Here is a 22,104-nt window from a genome sequence, read left to right as displayed (position 1 = left end):
TTTACTCTTTGGGTCTCTGGTCTGAAACAAAGGTTAAGAAATAAAGGCTAGGCTTTCGGTTGGCATAATTTGGCATAGCTCCATTGATTTCATTTGATTTCTCCCGGTTGAGAGTGTCTGCTCCTGAATCTGTACTAGGGCAGAGAATTTGATTGTGCCCGCTGATTCAGAACATTTTGATTTAATGTGGAAGGGAAGGAAGGGAACGCCACATTTTTTCCCCTCTCCTTCAAATATGGATGGTTAAACCTGACTCTGTTTAGTGAAGTCATTCTCACCAAATGTGTGTGGTTTTAGAGCTGCCACTTCTCCGAATCAGAGAAGATGTAGGGTAAATTAGTAATAGACTATGACCTCTGTGCAGTGATTACTTATTTTCCTAGCTTTTTATTGTTTCATCAAAGACTCTACTTATATTACACTGTGCTTGGAGCTTTAAAGCTGAACAATAAACTGGCCACCTGTTGTATACTGCACACAGATTGCTGTGACGGGAAGTTCGAAAAGAGGCTTGGTTTAATGAGGTACCTACTTCATGTTATTGTTGTTTTACATTGTAAGCAATGACAAAATATATCTTATTTAATCATAATACTATGCATGGAACAGGAATGATAACTTGGCTCAGATTTGCCTTGGGATTGGTTATTATGTGATTCGGTACCTATTTCTGTTAATTCTGTTTCTTTCTATGCAGCGTAAATCGGCTTAATACATTCTTAATGAATCCCATTTTTCTTCAGTGAGTTTTATTTATCCTCTGTTTCATTCGTATTAACTTGAAAGCAATGATTGTTGGGCAGTGAAGCCTTCTGAAACTGCTTCATTTGTGGTGACACTAATACAATGTACAGAGTATACAAGTTCTCAGTAATTTAGTTCCTGGTGTTGTAGTATTGTCTGTGTGGATTAATATTATCTAGAACAGAGTTGTCCAACCTTAGTAACTTTGAGACTTGTGGATTTCAACTCCTGGAATTCCCCAGCCAATCATGCTTTTCAAATGAGTGAAATGCTGGCTGCAGAATTTTGGAAGGTGAAGTCTATAAGTCTTAAAATTACCAAGGTTAGACATCCCTGATCTAGTACATATTTTTTTTTAATGTACTTTTATTTTTCCACAGTTTGAATATGCTTTATTTTTCCTGGTGATTTGTATTTTAATCCTTATCTGATTTAATTTATATGTTTTATCTTGCTTTTGTTTTACATGTGAGTCATTGGGAAACTTGTAATGGAAAGGAGTGCCTGTAGTTACATTTAAAAACCAAACAAAGATATGTCTACTTTTATTGATTTTTTCACTTTGCCTTTGCTTACTTTAAGCAAACTTTGCCAGTGAGTTTCTTTTTTCTCTATTGTATAAAAAGAAATAGAAGTAAAACCATCTGTTTTGGGGGATCTTTTTTCTCAAAAATTCAGTCCTACTGAAAAAAATAAGTAACATAAAAACTAAAAATGATCCATTTAGATTCATAAGGAAAGCAAACAATTGGGGAAAAAAACTTTTTAGTTCAATTACTTCAATAAACCCAAATGGAAAGGTGCAGCACAATATTTTTCCCCCAGATCTTATCTTTGCAGATACAAACTTTCATACATACATGCTCAATATTCAAGTTTTTTGTTCCATGATGATCTTGTATTTGTTATCATTGGCTTTAAAACTGCAAGATGTATTTCTTTATCATGATTTTTTCCCATTCCAGACTGAAATATTTTTTTTTTAAATAATGCATAATAATTCCACTTTGAATGGAGAAGAAGGTTCGTAGGATAAGCATCACATGAAATTGTAGGGAGCCATAACAGCTCTGTGAATCCCCAACTTTTTTCCAAGATTTGATTTATTAATACAAGGCTGGCGAATGGGTTCCAACATCTTGTAGTCAGAGATTTGAAGTAAAAACGTAATGTCAGTTTTGTTTGGGATAGTTTTTGGGGAACAGGAGAATTCTTGGCCAATTCTACATACAGTATGTAATACAAAAACTCAAATTATTTATCTATGACAAATTTTGGTAGTAAGATGAACTATGGCATTATAGCAACGGCAATAGCACTTAGACATATACTGCTTCACGGTGCTTTATAGTCCTCTCTAAGAGTTGGCATATTACCCCCAACAATCTGGCTCTTCATTTTACTGACTTTGGAAGGATGAAGGCTGAGTCAGCCTTGAGCTAGTGAGAATTGAACTGCTGGCATTTGGCAGAATTAGTCTGCAATACTGCATTCTAACCACTGTGCCACCACAACTCTTTGATCAAACTAGTGATCAAATTATGTCCTTCCTAAAGTAAATGATTCACAGTTCCTAATGCCAGGCAGTACTAGCCTGATTATGTTGTTTTTCTGTACTTCTCTAAAAACAACAATCACATTGATTGTGACAAAGATAAGGGAACTGGATCAACTTTGTTCTCCTATATGTAAATCTCTGAAACCTTTAATCAAGTTCGTATTGGACAGAGGAGCCAGCTGGCCCAAACAAATTTGCCAAGCTGTATCATAGATGAGAGAAAAATTAGTCATCCAACAACACAACATCTTCTTGGTTGAAGAAAACCCAACCAGGCATTTCTTAGTTTAACATGTGAGAAAAGGATAAAACAGTCCGACACAGATTTACATACTCCTTTATTTTCTATATGCTGACGTTGAGCATCTGCAGTGATGAACCTTTCCCATTCATATAGATTTTCCCATATAATTTTAAAAGTAGAAAGCTAGGCTTATAACTTCTGAAAAGTGAAAAGCAGCCCAGACTTGCAGTGTCAGTAAGAACTACATATTAAAACATTGCCTGGAGCAAGACTAAAGTATTGTTAGCTAAGTGTCCCCCCCCCCCCCCCACGAAACTCATGCACAGAAGTTGTCTTTGTGTTTTTCCATAGATAAAGTCTGTGTTGTACAACTTGACTGTTGCATTGTGTTTGAGATTGGGATATGTACTTAACTAGAAATATTACCAGAAATAGTCATTTGATGATTTTTTTTTAATGCTACTGAGCTCTGCCAGGAATGATTTTGGGAAAGATGTGATAATTTACTTCTAATATCTGAAGGGGGCATTGCATTGGAGGCCATGACCTGTTCTCTGTCATGTCAAAGAGCAAGACATGAAATCATTTCTCACATTACAAAAGACCAAATTCCGATTGAATGTTCAGAAATCTTTTTAATGATAAGAGCATATTGATAGTGGAACCAACTCCTTAACAAGGTAGTAGATTTCATCCAATACAGGTATCCCTTGATTTATGACTACAATTGAGCCCAAAATTTGGGCTCAACAGAGACAACTGTTGACTGAATTTTGCCCCATTTTGCAACCTTTCTTGCCCTGGTTGTTAAATGAATCACTGCAGTTGTTACGGTTTATGGTTGTAAAGTGAATCTGGATTCCCCATTGACTTTGCTTGTCAGAAGGTTGCTTAAATGTTAATTACCGGGACAGTGCAGATGTCATAACTATTAGTCAATTGCCAAGCATCTGAATTTTGATCACGTGACCATATGAAAAATGGCCATAAGTCACTTTTTTCAGAGCCGACATAACTTTGAACAGTCACTAAATGAAATGTTGTAAGTCGAGGACTACCTTTATATGCCATCAGAGATTAGACAGTCATGTGTTGGGGATGCCTTACACGGAAACCTCTCTGTACTGAGCTTTGAGGGAGGGTTGGAGTTTGTTGGTCTAAATATCCCCATTCTATTTGTGATTGTAAGAATGCATAATTTGTGCTGATAGGGTTTTGATTCAGTGTTCCAGAATTAAAGTGCATCTAGTGTTCTAGACTTACTTTGCCTTGCTGTTTCTATAACACACTTTCCAGGTTTCCTTATTATTCCGCCTTACCCATCTAGTACTCATACTCCTCTCCTCCCTTTGTAGCTGTTTTCATATGCAGCGTGATTTGAATCACAATACCGTTGAGAATATTTTTAATTGGATGTTGCTCCTCTTTTTTTCCCAGCAGTGAGGAAAGGATGTACATACAGCATGTATGTGGGTTGAGATATGAAGTGAGGTCTTTGCGAGATTAATTTGTCAGTTAACACTAAAGTGTCTTTGAGTTGGAAGAGGATGTTAGGACTGTTTGGATAATGGCAGTAAGCTTTCAGGGTCTGTAAGGGAAAAAGCACTAGATTACTCTGGCATGGTGCTGGCTGGAAAATATCCAGTAGAAACCTGAATACTTTCCAGGAAAATTGGCTTCTGAATGTGCTGACTCCAACTAGAGAACATTATCAGCTAATTTGTCCATAGGATATATGCACATTTTTTAAAAAATTCGCCAACTTTTTAGATACGGGCAGAAGGCATCCTCCAAACTTCCGTTATCAATATTTCAGATTTCACATTAGGAAATGACAGTGAAATCAATGTTAAAAACTTTTAAAGATTCTTTTCCCCTTCGTATGCTTTTCCTTCAAATATACCAAATGTCAGCCTGGTTTATTATTTCTAGATTTTTGTACCTAGGGATGGAATGAATTGCATGCCATGTACTGATACTTAGATATTTATGAATGCATTTAAGCTCTCTTGTCAAATATGAAAGTTGCACAGGGGGAAAATTGGACATATTTCTTTTAAAATACTTCAAAATATTTATTATTTATTGAAAACATAGTGTAACTGCTCATCTTATATTGAATTTTGGGTGTCTCCCAATCAACAAAAAAAAAACAACAATGTAATTCATATATCTACTAAAAACATGAGCATTAAAAAACTGGCATGGAAGTTAAGCTTCCCAAATCCTTGTTAAAGCCTTTCATCCAATTCACCCTTTCCTATCACTTGGAGGTAAAGCCAGATCTTAAGTAGTTTCTGGAAGGCTAGGAGAATAGAGGGCTGCCAAACTTTAAGGGAAAGGGTATTTCGCAGAGCAGGGTCTGTCATGGAAAAGATACACTTCCTGGATCCCATAAGGTAGCAGTATTTAAGGGAAGGGGCTAGGAACATGCCCTCCTATCTGGTCCAATAGGACGAATTGATGCCTTTAGGGAGAGGTGGCCCCTGGCCTTGTGCCACATAGGGCATTATAGGCAAAACCAGCACCTTGAATTGTATCCATAGGGAAACTGGGAACTAGTGCAACTCACACAACAGAGATGTCATATGAGTAAACTTCATACCAGTGGTGGGATTCAAAATATTTTACTACCGGTTCTGTGGGCGTGGCTTGGTGGGCGTGGCAGAGGAAGGATACTATAAATTCTCTATTCCCTCCCCACTCCAGTGGAATGTTACTGCAAAATCCCCATTTCCTCCCAATCAGCTGGGATTTTTGGAGGCAGATAACAGATGGGCGTGGGGCCAGTCAGAGGTGGTATTTACCGGTTCTCTGAACTACTCAAAATTTCCACTACCGGTTCTCCACAACTGGTCAGAACTTGCTGAATACCACCTCTGCTTCACACACTGCCTCATTCTGGGCCAGTTGTAGCTCTCATGTATCTTCAAGGTTAGCCCCATGTAAACCACATTGCAGTAATCCAACCTGGAATAGCCATCCAGGTTTTTTTTTATAAGGTAAAATGTGCCATGCTTAATGTGCCCTTGGTTTAAAGATATTACTTAAAACATTTGATTCCAGAAAATAAAGCCATAAATGATTGCCTTAATTATAAAGCATTTAATTATCATGTTGAATACATTTATTCTACAAGAATAACAGAGGGATGGGGGAGGATCAATTCAAATGTTGCTCATGATGATGATTATGATCAGTCCATCAAAATGGTACAGTGATGAATTCTGGGAAGAATAAGGTGAAATTCTTTAGTCAGTAAATGCGGAAAAACTGCCCTTGGGCTGCAATTAGGTGAAGGCTTGGAAAAGCCCAATATAATATTTATGCATTATTGACTAGAGCAGAGGAGAGTGGAATGTATTGTTTTGCATTGATAGTAGGATGGGCTGATTTAACGGAGCAGAAATGCTTGAATTAAATACTTAAATTCATATCTTTGAAATATTGGCCTGGTAATTCTGCGGGTGTTTTAAGATTTAATATTAATTTGAACAGATGCCCACTGTTGGCTAACTTTAGGAAATTTGGCTTGAATTTATTTCTTTGGCTAAAGCATACGTTTTCATTTAAACAAAAACTAAGCACTGATTAATCTTTCCCAAACTTTAGAATAATGTTGGTTTGACAGATTGTAAACCCAATTAGGAGGGGTTAAAAAATGAATACATGGGGAAAATTGGAAGAGTTTTGAAGCAAAGGAGTGGGTGTATTTTTTTAATGTATAGCAAGACAGTTGTTGGCCCGCCCTCTTTTGAAAACAGGAAGGAAGGAAGGAAGGAAGGAAGGAAGGAAGGGGGAGGGAGGGAGGAAGGAAGGAAGGAAGGAAGGAAGGAAGGAAGGAAGGAAGGAAGGAAGGAAGGAAGGAAGGAGAGACAGCAAAATTAGAGTTCTTTTGTTTAAATAACATGGTTTGGGAAAGCGAAAGCCGATTTTTAAAGTCATCTTACGAATTATTGTAGGTGCAAGTATGAAGTGAAAAAGTTCCCTGTTCGGGGAGATTGAGTGTGACATAAACCCTCCCTCAACCCACTTTCCTTCCCTTCCTCCCACCCTCCTCTCCTTCAGCAGCGACATCAACAAACCATCTAGGCCACAATGGTTAGTACAGCAGAGAGCTTGAAGCAGCTTGGGCTGAGGTCAAGCACTCCAATTCTAACCTCTCAAGGGCTTTCTCTATGTGTTGCCAGTGTACTGGTAAAAATGACTTTAAACTCTTGTCAGCGCAGCTACTGGTGCATGCATCGCAGTCCCACTCAAATAAACCTGTCACAACACAGAGTCAGCAGCTAGAGAAGAGTACAAGGGCAGGCCTCTAGCTTTTCATTCGAGCATCACTAAACGTGCACAGAGTGCCCAATTATTTCAGCATTATTGAGCAAGCCTACAGGAGGACCCAAGCCTTGCTACATTAGATTTTCTTTAGTAATTTGCTCAAGTACCGCTGAGGACACTTAAAGGACTTTAAACGGTGGCTGCAACCAGTTTCCTTTTCTGGATTGTTAATTCAGGTTTCCTTTTTTTCAAATGAACTCTTGCTGCATGCTGGGTGGCTGCTTGGGGAGAACAGCTTAATGCTTGCTTTCTCAATTTTCAGCTTTCTTTTCCTTCGATAAATAAATAAATTAAAAGCAAAACCTAATGGCTGCCTTGATAGTCAACTTGTGCATTTTTATTAGACTTTCGATGTCCTTAAAAGACTGTTTCTGAAAAAATAAGATTGAAGGAGTTTCACTTCAGATGGCAAGGTGTTATTTTCCTTTTGAATATAGACCCCAAAAAATAATATCATGGAGTGAATAATATTGCAGCGTCTTCTCCCTAATCTTGACTTGAGCCAGAGTTGTTGTTTAATGCAGGTGTTGCATTAAGCTTTGGTTATAAGCATCCATTCCTTATTCTCATGAACACTGTGTTTCTGCCCCTTTTGTTTTTTCAAGGGTTGGAATAATTTGTAGCAAATCAGGATCATTGATTAGTTGACAGCCCTTGAAGACACCTGAGTCCAGGACCTGCACATAGTTAGCCACCCTGAAAGTTTCTCTTCCTTGGAACAAATGCAATAACTCTGTTTAATTTTTCACAGCAGCAGCAACTCCAGGCCCAACATTTATCACATGGACATGGCCTTCCAGTGCCTCTCACTCCACATCCTTCCGGATTGCAGCCACCCACCATTCCACCCATTGGCAGCAGTGCGGGCCTCCTAGCCTTGTCAAGTGCCCTTGGGGGGCAGTCCCACCTTCCAATCAAAGATGAAAAGAAGCATCACGATAGTGATCACCAAAGAGGTAAGATTTGTTTTCTAGGTTTCAGCTTTCAGAGAAAGTTGCTTCAGATGTTAAAAGGTACAAGGTCCTTGCCAAGATCCTTGAGTCTTTCCTTTCCTTCCTTTCCTTTCTAGTAACTTTCTAGATCAGTCTTGCTGTCAATCTGAGTTGGGAAGTATGGGAGCTATAGTTCAAGCTAGGGGTGAAATCAGCAGGTTCTGACAGTTTCTGGAGAACCGGTAGCGGAAACTTTGAGTAGTTCAGAGAACCAGCAAATACCACCACTAGCTGGCCCCAGAGTAGGGTTGGAATCCAGATTTTGCAATATCCTTCCCCTGGAGTGGGGTGGGAAGGGAGATTTTGCAGTATCCTTTCCCTGCCACGCCCACCAAGCCATGCCCACATAACCGGTAATTTTTAAAAAATGAATTTCACCACTTGGTTCAAGCTAGCCAAAAGATTTGGAAAGGGCATTCTTTTAGTTCTCCAGTTGTCTATTTTAGACTCGAGGTTTTGGGTCAGAGCCCTGCCTATTTAATGGAGAAAGATTAAGGGTTCATTCTTGATTCTTCTGAAGCCTGGTTGGCCAGTAAGTGGAACTGAAGAGAAAGTGCCATTCTTGCCTACAAATGTCCAACCTGTTTTAATAATGGGAGGTAATCAACTCTATCACTTTTTGTTTGCAATCTTTATTGAGAAGCCCTAATCTTATTCATTGAAGGGGGATTCTCTCTGACTTTGGATTCTTCTCTACAAATGTCCAGCCTGTTTTAAATAATAGGAGACAATCTGATCTCTGAGATCAAAACCATGTTTCCAACCTCATACATGGTTCTCCAAAGAATCTTGTGAGTCAAAGTGACTATCCCATGTCCCATTCAGCTTCATACAAAGTCTCTGTAAGCTGCTATGGCATCTTTTGAAACCGACTTCATTTTGCAAGGACCGATCTAGATCAGCCATACTTGACCAATTCTTACTCTACTTCCACAGGAGAAAGTGGCCAATAATTGCCAGTTATTATGTTCATGTGTGCAATAGGGTTAGTTAATATACAATAATAATGGATACAAAAAACTGTGAATTGTCTAAATGAAAAAGAAGGCATCTTTAGTTCCATGACAATGGAATAACGGAGGAGGAGAAAGATGCCAGGAAAATGTGATCATGAATCATACCAATGTATCTCAGTGTGTGTAATTAAATAACTGTAACATTTTGGTGTTTTATAATACATAGGTCACAATTTGGAAATGTAGTGTTATTAAACATTAAAGATTGAGGATGCCTATGTGCTAAGAAATAAGGATCAAATGCAGAAATAAGCATGCAACTGGTTTACAATTATCTTTGAAAAAGATGCTCAATCCTATATAATTTTGTGCTACTGCTATAGCATCTTTCAAAGGCTCTTGATCGACCAGGTGTGGTTAATGGAATCAACTTTAAACATTGGTTGTGCACGCTTAATAATTAACTTTATAAAAAAAAACGCCAGTTATCTTTTAACGGAGACTAAGGTTGTGGTATGTTTTTGGAGAGAGAAGAAATACACAGTCTGATATAAAATACCTTCTATCTCTGTCTCTTTCCTTCTCTCCTTTGCTCATGTTGCTGCTGCTGTTCTGCCTGAAGACAGAGACTCCATAAAGGTAAGATTCTATTTCACAGATGGAAGGAGTGGGCTAAAAGAATTGCAGTGCATTTATTACAATTTGAACTAAAGCATAGGAAAAGTTATTATGGTAACTAGGTGGTGATATCCATATTGATTAGTCTTGGATAGACAATTTTAAAACACTATATAAAAGTGAAAATTCACTGCTGGAATCTGAGCTTGTTAGGTACCATGTCATCACAACAGAGGTGGGCATCACATAATGTTACAACTGGTTCGCCTAGCACCGGAAATGTGAGCCCATGCATGGCTCCAAAAACATGGCAATATATGGCCCAAATATCACTAGGGTGGTTGGGTGGGCCCAGTTGGAACTACCCGTTTGCCCCAAACCAGCAGCTGCCCACCATTGCATCAGAAGGGTTTTCCATTGTCAGTTGGCATGGAGATGCTTCTACTTTTTTATTTAAAGAATTTTTTTTTAATTTTTGGTTAGACAAACAAACACAACACAGAAAAATAAAATAAAATAATCTTTCGTTACATATTACAGAAGTGTGTCGATTGGTTACAAATAACTTTCATGCATCTCTTCCACAATCATTGCTTATAATTCAAATCACATTATGTATTTTAAATCAAAAATCTTTATATATCTTACTATCAACATCCCACAATTCTCATTTGACTATAATTGTTTTAACGTCCTTTTGCATAAAATCATCCAAAATTGAAAAACACAACCACATAATGACATTTCATTAATTATTTCTAATATCCAATAACTTTACACCTTTATAACATGTTCTAAGTAAGAATTAATTATGATTGATAACAAAATTTCTAATCCTCTTTTCCAAGTTGCTGTTAACTATTTACCCCAATACCTTTTATTGAGCCAGTACATATATATATTGTTAAGTATATCCCTTGTCATTTCATTGTTATTATTATAATTGTTATTTATTAATAGAAATTCATTTGCTAATTATATAAGGTTTCCTCTCTTCAAACCAACACATGTGTGTACCTTGTTATCATTATCAATTATTTATTTAACATATCACTCTAAAGATTACTAAATTACTAATCACTAATCATATTGTAGAAATGTGTCGATTGGTTACAAATAACTTTCATGCATCTCTTCCACAGTCATTGCTTATAATTCAAATCACATTATGTATTTTAAATCAAAAATCTTTATATATCTTACTATCAACATACCACGCTTCTCATTTGACTGTGGTTGTTTTAACATCCTTTTGCATGAAATAGTGCAAAATTAAAAAAACACAAGCACATCGTAGCATTTCATTAATTATTTCTAATATCATCTAATAACATTACCCCTTTATAGCATGTTCTAAATAAAAATTAATTATGTTTGTTAACAAAGTGTATATATATATATATATATATATATATATATATATATATATATATATATATATATATATATATATATATATATATATATATATATATATATATATATATATATATATATATATATATATTTTTAGTGTCACAGCCCCTGGTATGCCCCAATTATGGGAGGAAGCTAACTGCTTCCATTATCTGTCAATCGGCTCATCACAAGAGTCCATCACGACAAATATAACATATATATGTATATGTATATGTGTATACATACATACATACATACATACATACATACATACATACATACATACATACATATATATATATATATATATATATATATATTACTATATCCCTTGTAATTTCATTGTTATTGTTATGTATATTAATCATAAACAAAAATTCATTCGCCAACCAACACATGTATGTACCTTGTTATCCATATCAATTAATTATTTATTTAACATAGCACTCTAGAAATTACTAAATTACTAATCACTAATTACTAAAATTAATTAATTTTTTATTATCAACTTTCATATATCAGCCTGCATCCTTCTAGTAATAATATAGTCTTATTTCTTTTGTCATTTGTGGAATTGATCTATTTATTTCCTTAATAAAATTTTCGTGGACTTCTCTCTGCAGCTTATTGCTTGTAGCATCACTTAAGTAATCTCAATGCCCTCCATCTGCCATTTTAATCAGCTTATCTTTGCTTGTCAATCTTGCTTCTGAGAAGTTCTCTCTCCTCAAATCCATCATTTTTCTCTTTTTTCTTCTTCCATGCCTTGAAATCCGGGGTATAGTTCCTGTCAATCTAATTCCCTTTTCCATACTCCCCTTTTCCCTCTTTCAACCACGTTCACTCCATTGGTAATCAGTTGTCTTGTCTTTATAATCATTTTCCCCTTCAATTTTTGGGACTCTGACCCCATCATTTTTTTGCTGCTATAAACTCTATTTTTTCCATCTTCTTCTCAATTCTCTCTGTTATTTCTAATAAATTTTGAATTCCAGCCAAGATGTTTTGCAAAGTTATTGTTTCTTTTGAATGTTGTGCCATTTTGGCAAGCTGGTAGATACTGCCACTCTGGCTTTCAAGGCTTCTTATATTAAATTAGCTTAAACACAAGTTCATTTATGATCTTCAAAAAAGAAGATTCTGTTTCTTTTTCTCTCCCACTGCCAGTAAGACTCTTAAAGTGCACCTTAAAAACAATTTGTGCCCTTGTTTCTTATCACTTCTTATTACTTTCTATAAACAAGTTGCCAAGCCTCGAGATACAAAGTCAGTGAGATCAAAAGGAAAAGGGAACGTGTATTGTTTCAAAAACTCAAGTCTCCAGCCTCCAAGTGGCAGTATTGTTTCCCACTCTCTAATGTTATTTCAAATTTAAAAGAAACAAAGTTCTTAAATGGAATTAATAACAAGTAATAAAAGTCCCTGTTGAAATAAAGAAGATGTTAATCCATAGGTTAAAATATAAAAATAAAAAAATAGAAGAAAAACTGATCCGTTCTCTTTAAGAAAAAAAAAAGTTGCGAGCACTTCAATCCACAAAGTAAAATTACAAAGAAACAGAAACACACTATCCAAAGCAATCCAATATAGCAATCCAATTCAACCACTTATTTTCTTCTGATTTCGGATTTAATTTAACTTTAAAAAAGAAATTTTGGGGCAGTCTTTTCCAAAACAGTAAAGCTTCCTCACCAGATGGACACACTTTCTCTTTCTGCTTCCCTTCTGTTCTGGAGCTGTCCCAACTTCACCAGCCTGGGGCTGGACTTTTTGTCGTTGGCTTGAAGAACGTTTCTTGGATCGATCAGGGACTTTGCGATGTCCCTGAGATCAGCAAGACATATTCTTTATGTTCACCATTTCTATAGGACGGTTTAGGTCCGTTTGGACCACCCAGCACAAAAGTATCGGCAACGGTCTCAAGCATCAAGACCGTACATCTGTATCGTCACGACATTGGCTCCTCCTTGAGATGCTTCTACTTTTGTTCTGATCAGAAATCCTTTCCACTGGGAAAGGGCTCTAACACATCTACTGTGAAGAACCTCTATGAAGATGTATTGTTATCACTTGAGGAGAACATTTTCAAGCCCTTGTGCAGAGAGTGGAGAAAAGTGGCCTCATTCTGCATAAGAAAATCAATGCAGAAGAGCTGAGGTAGTGCAGTGGTTAGAGTGCAGTACTGCAAGCTACTTCAGCTGACTGCTAACTGCAGCTCAGCAGTTCAAATCTCACCAGCTCAAGGTTGGCTAAGCCTTCCATCCTTTTGAGATGGGTAAAATGAGGAGCCAGATTGTTGGGGGCAATAGGCTGACTCTGTAAACCACTTAGAGAGGTCTGTAAAAGCACTATCAACTGGGATATAAGTTTAAGTGCTATTGATATTGCTATCAGCAGCTGAAAGCAGGCTGGCTCTTGCAACTCTGGACCTCCCACACTTGCATTCCTTCCATTCATGAAAATCCCTCAACACCATTGTAAATATTAATATAAGATACATTGCTGAACGATCTGTTGGTCAGAGAGTGAAATAAATATATATATTCTTGTTTGTTGGCTAATTTTTAAAAATACAATCTGCTGTTGTCAGAAACTTCCTGGGGAATAAAGCAGGAGAAGAAGATCCTTCTGGGAGATGTTTTGTGTTCCATGGCAGGAAAGATTCATATCAAAGTCTTCCTGTCTATCAATCTCCAAGGAGTTCTTATTTCTAGTGTATGTTTCCACAAGGGCTGAAATGGCAGAGAATAAATATATCATGGGCATGACTTTTATCTTTTAAATGGCTTAAGTCCCATACTATGAGCCCTATAATGCATATTTCAGTGGGGTTAGCATTGGCATCTGGAAGATTATTTATATTTCAACAGGCCGGTACAAAACACTGCCTTTCAGAATATTTAGTCAGAAATGCACCCTAGATCTGGCACTAATCTATTGCTAAGCAGGGACATCTCAGCTTGTATACGATGTAAAGCAAAATATTAAAGTCCTTTTAATCATTCTGAAGTCTGTGGGTTTTTAAAACAATGTTTCTGCCAACTAGTTTCAATAGCGACTAATATGAAAATATAAATACTAAGACAATTTCATTAATCAAAGAACAAAAAAGGCTGCAACAAATAAAATTCTGCCCAAAGCACAGTAAAATTACTTAAGCCAGAAAATAAATTAAAAATCTTTATTTTCTAAACAAAACCAACGAACCCGCCAACTCCTGTGGCATAAGGACATCAGAAAAAGCTTTGGCAGAGCATAAAATGAATTAATTTCATGCCATCAACATTTTATGCCATCAACGTTTGAGAGCAGACTGCACATCCAGAATGGATTCTACATTTCATTTTGGTTCTTTTGAAGGAGATCCATAGATGGGAAAAAGCCAATCTCGTCTCCATTGGTAACAGAACTCATATAGGTTATAGCATTTAAAGGCCAATACTATCTTTGTTTGTTTTAATATTTATATTCTGCCTATTCTGGGCAATGCTCAAGGCTGGCTGAAATAAATAAAAAATAAGAACAAAAAGGGCAAACAGCAGAGAACGGAAAGTCACGGCAATACTTCATGTATGGATGCAATGTCTCTTCTCTTGAGTTAATTATTTGGCATTTTTTGTAAGACAGCTATTATTTAATTTGGACATAATTAAGCTATGTATCGCAGTGACTAGGCCAATGTTCCAAAGAAGATACAATGTTGGCAAACAAAACTTAGATAATAAAGGTTTTTAGTTGCATAAAAATAATTGATGTTTAGGTTGAGCAAGGAAAAAGTATGGGGAAAAGCATCGGGGGGGGCAGGGGGGAGGATGGAAGAAGAAAATGCTGGTTTCCATCATAAAAACAGCAAACTTTCTCTAGTCCTCATATTGTTTCTCATACTTCTCAGTCTGTATTTGTCAAGCACAAAGAATATTACATTAAGTTGCAGTTTATTATCAAGCTTATATACAGGAATCTAGTCAAATAAAGTTCAGTACTAACTTGGCACCAGATAAAGGTTAATGGAATTCAAGAGGGGTTGTGTTTAGGCCATTTGTGGGACTGTGACATCTCTAGGCTGGTGGCTTATTTAACTCTGCCCCCCTCCACTCTTCTAAAATATTACATTAAAAAGTCCAGTTCTGCACGTTAGAACAGATATTAATCAGGTACCTAGATTTATTGTATATACCTGACACAGGTAGTCCTCAACTTATGACCACAATGGGGCACAACATTTCTGTTGTTAAGTGAAACATTTGTAAAATGAGTTTTGCCCCATTTTACGACCTGGCTTGACACAGTTGTTAAGTGAATCATTGCATTTGTTAATTTAGCAACATGGTTGTTAAATGAATCTTGCTTCCCCATTGACTTTGCTGGTCAGAAGGTCGCAAAAGCTGATCACATGATCCCAGGACACTACAACCATATGAACCAGTTGTCAAGCATCAGAATTTTGATCATGTGACCATGGAGATGCTCCAATGGTCATAAGTGTGAAAAACGGTCATAAGTCATTTTTTCAGTGCTTTGAATGGTCACTAAGGGAACTGTTGTTAAGTCAAAAACTACAGTACTTGTACGTAGTATAAATCACTGAAGTTGTGCTTTTGAGTTGATCATGGAATTATGAGTGTGTTTACAGATGAGGGAAATGGGTTTTCGTTAACAAGGTGAAGGGTAGAGAAATGAGATACCTAACAGCTGTTCTGTGGAGGCTTCATGGTTTCACAGTTTACCAGTTCTTGGTTTTTCTCTCTTTTTTTTTAATATGATGACAAAGGTCTGAAGCTTGATCCCCAAATCAATCCTTTGCTGGTTTTGTTATGTTATAACAGAGTAGAATTGACCTTGTTCTTGTCAACTTCACAGTTAACCTCAGGGTTCCTAATAGCTACAAACTGATAGGAACTGTCAGTTTTAAATCCGCAACAATTTTCAGTATGTGTAGCAGTGACAGATTAAAAAGAGGGAGAGGGCGGGAAGGGAATGGAGGAAGGAGGGGGAGGGAAGGGAGAGGGGGGCGCCAACCTACAAATAAACCAGTTTCCCAAAGAACAAGGTCTAAAAATGTCCTTCCAGATTGTGGAAAAAGAAACTTAACATGCCCTCACACAAACATGCAGGTAGTCCTTGAGTTATTGAGCCCAAAATTTATGTTGCTAAGTGAAACATTTGTTAAGTGAGTTTGCCCCATTTTATGACTATTTCTGCCACTATTGCTAAATGAATCACTGCACTTGGTAAGTTAGTAACCTGATTGTTAAGTGAATCTGAGTTTGCTTGTCAAACGATAACAAGAGGCCATCACATGTCCCTGTGACACAGCTACGGTTGACTTTTCTTCTCACAGTTCCGAATAGGCTGCGGTCCCTTCGTGGGCTGTGGCTCCAGGGTGGAGACCCCTGATGTAAAGAATACATCTTATCAACTGTCCCCTTCAGTGGTGACATGTGCTGAATGCATCCTGACTTTCCTTTGAGGTCTGATTGAGGTAGCAAGTCTGAAGACTTTCATTGTTGTGAAGTTTCATTCTTAGAACTCATCCCCTGTATGTATGGCCAGGTTGTCTGTTTTTTGAACTTTAGAAAGGTGTTGGATTAATGAACTAATGTGCTATTTACTGCTTTTGCTATGGTTTTGTTAATGTTTTATATTTGTTATGTGCCAAATTTATTTTCCTATGTATTAGGAGATTAAAGTCTGCTATTTTTTTCATTTGCTTCGGATGGGGGTGTATAAATACTTAATGAATTGCCTAATGAATGCTGAATACACTTTTCAGTTTTCTTAGAACGTGCAACCTTCTAATTCCAAATAATATTATGTCTTTAATATAAATATTGACACCCCCTTCTTCCCACAGTAAGGCATCTTGTGACTAATCAAGAAACTGCATCTTTCAGCCATTCATAATGGCTCTTCCATTTTTTCTGGTTACTCAGAAATGCCAAACCAGTAGTTGTCAGGCAACTACTAGGCAGCTAATCATATACAACTGAATAACTTCTTTTTATCGTACTTTTAAAGGGTACTCTTGACTTGCAACCATAATTGAGCCAAAGTTTTCTGTTGCTAAGTAAGACAGTTGTTAATTAAATTTTGCCCCCATTTGATTTAACTTTCTTGACAAAGTTATTAAATGACACAGCACTTGTTAAGTTTGTAACATGGTTGTTAAGTGATTCTGGCTTCCCCTTGGACCTTGCTTGTCAGAAGGTTGCAAAAGGTGATCATATCTAGGACACTGCAACCATCATAAATACCTTCCAGTTGCCAAGTGTCCAAATTTTGATCATGTGACACACAAGGATGCTGCAGTGGTAAGAAGTGTGAAAAACAGTCAAGTCACTTTTTTCAGTGCCATTGTAACTTAATGTTGTCACTAAATGAATGGTTGCAAGTCAAGGATTACTGCTATTAGATCACAAGTAACTGTAACTATTTCCATGTGTTTTTCCATAGCAGGATGTGCAAGGCTCTTGGATTAAAATAGCAAACTTTGTACAGTAAATTCTTTAAAGGCTAAATATTATGAACTGCTATGCTTGGCTGGTTATTTGTTTCATTTTTTTCCAGGGCAGGAGTACTGAAAATTTATGGTTACATATACTTTGAAATTAAACCTAAGAAAGGCATATTAATAAATTGCTGCGTGAATTGTGAGTGTGTATAAATTCTCTTGCTTGCTGGCCAGCAATGCTCAAAAAGTCAAGAAAGGGCAATGGAAATGAACCAATGAGGTGTGTCATTGTTTGGTAGATGAGACTAATTCACCTGTCATTATTTGGGTTCTTCCTTTCTAAACCATTAGGTGGGCATCCAGTGTGACAGCATACAAAGTACAACTCTTTTTCCACTGATTTATTAGACAATGAGAGCTATAAATAAATGTTTGTCTTGTACAGCCATCAAGTAGCAAAGTTGGATTGTCTCTGCATCTAGGGCTTGTTGCCAGCTTTGCAAGGTGAAATAGTTTGCTAATTTCTTTAAATGTTATCCATAATACCCAGAGTAGCAGTTAGTTTGCTTGTTCTATTGATCTGTTCTCTCTTAAGTGGCTCCTGGTTAAGAAAGCCTTTTTATGATTGTCTGCTATGTGACTTGAGATGGTTTTTATTGGCCAGAACGTGCCAGTTGCCAGCAGCTGGAGACTGTGTGCTTGTATGAAATAATTTATTCATGCAAGATAATGCTCCTTAACATTTAACAGGTAATGAACGTGACATAAATTTCCTGCTTGCTTTTAATTTTCCCTTTCCTCTTCTAATGTGCAAACAGGCAGCTCTGGTGCTCTAAATAATAAGTAATTTTTGGCCATCTGTCAAAAGGAAATTTCAATACAAATTTAAATTAATGGTGCCTGAAATTTTTTATAGCTTCTCTAAAAGCCTCTAATGTGCAGAAAATTCTGAATCTGCTGGTAGTAATTAGTGTACCATGTAATGAGGATGTGGGCAACATTATGCAGCCCCAGTGTAACATTTTGATATGGTAGCAAAAGTTTGATTTATACAAGGTTGTGGCTGGGTTTAATTGTGAGAGACGCTTTCAAGTGTTTTCTTCAAGATACAGATTATTAAGCAGGGCAGATTTTAGAACAGCTCATAAAATGTAAATTTAGGTGTTGCTGTAAGAGTGAAATAATTAAGGTAAGCGACTCACTGGTATGCAAAGGAGAGAAACCTGTCCAATTATATTTATGTTCTAATATTTTGGAAGAGTGCTATTGCCCTCATCACATGGTTGTCAACTTTGTCATTAATTCCTTCCCTTTTATGTTATTCTTACACTATTACTAAGTTCTACACACACACACACACACAAATTCTCCCCCCAAAAAGAATTTGTGAAGTAGCAAAAGAACTAAATGCTTATTATTACATATTTCATTTATGAGTTGCTATGTAACTGAAACTATTTAGGCAATGTATTCAATGAAATTCATGAAGAGGTATCTTTAAGCTAGAATGCAAAATCTTAAAGAAAAGTAGGATGTTAATTATTCATCATAAAAATGGATAGACATTTTTTCTGAGCATTTTAAAAAGAAGGGTTAAAGATTTCTTAAATCTTAAATTGATATATATAGCATAGTTCAGATAAACTAGAATGATCCTTACATATCTTTTTTTTTAATTTTACTCACTGTAAATCTGAGTTTCTATCAGTTAAGTTAGCTGATGAAATGAGTAATATGAGTTTTAGAAAGCAATGGGACATAGTGAAATTTACTTCCAAATGATTATGTAGAAAATAGTATGGCTCTTGTTCCTTGTGCATGAAATGTTCTTCATGCATTCAGCATGTACTGCTAGGCTGTTTTTGAAACCATGTCATTCCTTATTCTGTCCTTAGCACTTGTGAATTGACTATTAAAGGAGAAACACTGGATTACTGAGGTCCAGTAAAGCCATGGGAAATAATACCCTTGCCTGTCCAATCACTAAACCTCTGATGCTTTTATTCTTCAAAAAACAATGTGATCTAAATATTGGCACTTGCCTATCTATGCTGTCCTTGATTACATAGATCCTCTCTCATGTGGATTAACATATACAGAATAGAATACAGAATAATGAATTGTAAGGGACTTGGATGTCTTCTAGTCCAGTCCCTGCTCAAGCAAGAGACCCTGAACCATCCTGGACAAATGATTATCCAATCTCTCCATAAAAACCTCCAGTGATGGAATACCTATAACTTCTGGAGGCAAGCCAGTCTACTGATTAAGTGCTGTTAAGCCATTATGCAGTGATGAATATGCAGCTTGAAAGAGATCTATACAGGGAATAAAGAATATTGGTGATGAGCGATTTGGAGGAAATTAGGGAGGTGTGTTTATGCTCACTAAACTGTCAAAAGCTCTTCCTGGGGGTGCATAAATATATATGTGTCAAGAAGGCCACCAGCAGGATGCAACACATTTTCTGCACTCAGCTTTTGCTTCCTTAAAGCTGTCTTAGTTCAAATACATATTTTTCCCATGACCCTACAGCCATTGTGAAACTTTCTAAAGAAGTCAACTACTAACTGCTGCAGGATGCTGAAGAAAGAGGGGCACTAGGGCTATCAGATTGCCTTGCCAAATAACTTTGGAAATATATTTTTGCCATTGCTTAAATACTACATCAGTCATTATACCTGGCACAAGAAACCAGGAGCCAGGACAGAGTTTAAAATCACTGCAAATTTATTCCATGCAAACATACGCTAGAATTTGATCTACCAACAGTTAAGACAAATTGGTACCAGATAAGAGTGGATGGACTTCAAGGGGGCCGTTTGTCTTTGTCGTCAGGTTCCGCCTGGCATTGTCTAAATAATAATAAATTTCTAGCCTCAAAACTCACAATGGTTTTGAATATCTGAAAGGCCTTTTCTACAATAATAAGCTGCAAATATTTTGCTAGACAAGATTTTTTTATTCCATGCCATGCTACTGACCATTCACCATTAAATGGAAAATCTAATTAGATCCAATCCTGTCTTTGAAACCTCAATGGTTGTTTTGTATAGTGCAGGTTTGTATAAAATATTCAGCAGTATTAATAGAAGAGACGCCAGTTAAATTTGCATTTTCTAAACAAGTTGCAGTGTGACTCTGGTCAAATTATGAGGATTTGGCCGCCAATGAACTTAGCTGCTGGCAGTAGAGGAAACACACTGCTGTCAGACCTATTGTATGAGTTAGTGGTGAAATCGTTGGATGCATAATTGGACAATAGGATTCTACAGTTGTAGCAGATATCGATGTGTATGTAGAGAGAACCGCCATGCATGTGACTAATATAGTACACCATGGTTGCAAGAACAAGAGGCTACTTGGATAAAGAAAAATTGTGGGGATCAAATCTATCTATGCTCCAATGAACTGCAGCAACCTTGATGGGTGAAGGGAAGATTTGCAAAGGTTGTCTCACAGCGCAAGAAATTCCTGATAGTGCAAAATATTATGGGAGATTTTTTAGCAAGGCACTTGGGGAGCAGCTGAAATCTATTCATCTACGAATGCTTTTTGTCTTATTTGTCTTTCAGACAGAAATAGGAAACTGTAGCCATATATTTTGTGAGGACTTGTAATGCTGTTGAGAGACTGAACAAGGTGACATAAAACAGTCTGGGCCTACTATAAATCTAACCTATTTCTTGTGATGCAGCTGAATGAAAATAGTGCCTTGAATTCTGTAGAGATGCACTAGTTTCCATAGCGGAGCAGAGGTGGAATACCATTTAACAATTTGAAATACAGATGTATTTGTTTTTAATTAAAAAAAGCTAAAATGGCACAACCCTGCTATTTTTCTTTGTACGGAGAAATAGTGGGAATTGACTCTGGTCTCACAGGACTTGTAGGGATTAGCTCCGTTGGTCCCCTGCTCAACATAGCTGAATCTCTTGAAATAGTAATTCTGATGATCAGATCAGAAAAACAAGAGTGCGGGGAAAATTGTGCTGTGTAATTAGAAGAGATTATTTTAAGAGCCCAGGAGTCTGGTGATTGTCTTGCTCTCTGTTTAGAAATATGGCAGATGGTCAGAAACCACAACGAAGAACCCCACAATTTATCATGCAGGCTACTATTTACTCTAACTCAAAGGATGACATGAATTTAGGACTGAATTTCCAGGAGAATGTTTTGCAAAGAGACTCAGGGTGAATTACCCTTTCATTTAGAAGGAAGTATTAGTTCTAATATTGGGAAAGGAGGGGCTGGTCCTTTTCTGCAAAATAATTAGGGTTTATTTTTATTTCAATTTATTCTGATCTCGCAGTACAACATGTTATTTGGCATTAATTGATACCTGCCTTGGGGCATATAGACTGTGGGGAATGTTACAGGTGCTCTAATATCTGTAATGTAATTGTTTGTGAACCAGATGAATGAATATCTATGGGGCTCAGCCAATTCTCTGATGATGAAACTTGAGTGGACTGATGATATGATTGGGTGAGACAAGCTAGCTTGTTCAGCATCACATCTACCAAGCACCGAAGTGTAGCAAATATTAATTAGCAAAGCTTTAGTTTTTTATATTAGTTTGTCTTAAATAACTAACACTGCATTTTTTCCCAAAATGTGTTTTCCTGTTGACTTAATGTCCTATGCATATGTATGCATACAAAGACATATATGCATGTATTTAAATTGTGATTTAATTTACAGTCTGGTTAGTTGACCTTTCTACCCCCACCTGTTTTGTGTTTTTTTTACATGTGTTTCTTATGGTGTTTGTTGTATATTGATGCTGTTTTATGCATATTAAGTAA

General features: G+C 36.7%; 1 protein-coding gene across 6 annotated transcripts in view; it reads left to right on the top strand.

Moving 5' to 3' along the window:
* LOC106537484 (TLE family member 4, transcriptional corepressor) overlaps window positions 1-22,104 on the top strand; it is a 168,495-nt gene that overhangs the window by 85,260 nt on the left and 61,131 nt on the right. For 4 of the 6 annotated variants that reach the window (XM_087715955.1, XM_014051623.2, XM_014051625.2 and 1 more), the window contains 2 exons: window positions 7,633-7,837; window positions 9,452-9,468. In XM_087715955.1, the coding sequence (XP_087572081.1) occupies window positions 7,633-7,837; window positions 9,452-9,468 (222 nt within the window). The remainder of the gene's footprint in view (window positions 1-7,632; window positions 7,838-9,451; window positions 9,469-22,104) is intronic. The other 2 variants (XM_014051626.2, XM_014051624.2) reach the window with 1 other exon arrangement.

Source organism: Thamnophis sirtalis, unplaced genomic scaffold (genome assembly GCF_051295495.1).
Source record: "Thamnophis sirtalis isolate CommonGarterSnake01/CBP01778 unplaced genomic scaffold, rThaSir2_p1.2 scaffold_5, whole genome shotgun sequence".
In the NCBI taxonomy this organism is placed as follows: Eukaryota; Metazoa; Chordata; class Lepidosauria; order Squamata; family Natricidae; genus Thamnophis; species Thamnophis sirtalis.
Note: the sequence above shows the minus strand (reverse complement) of the source record. Positions and strands in the feature narration are given on the sequence as shown.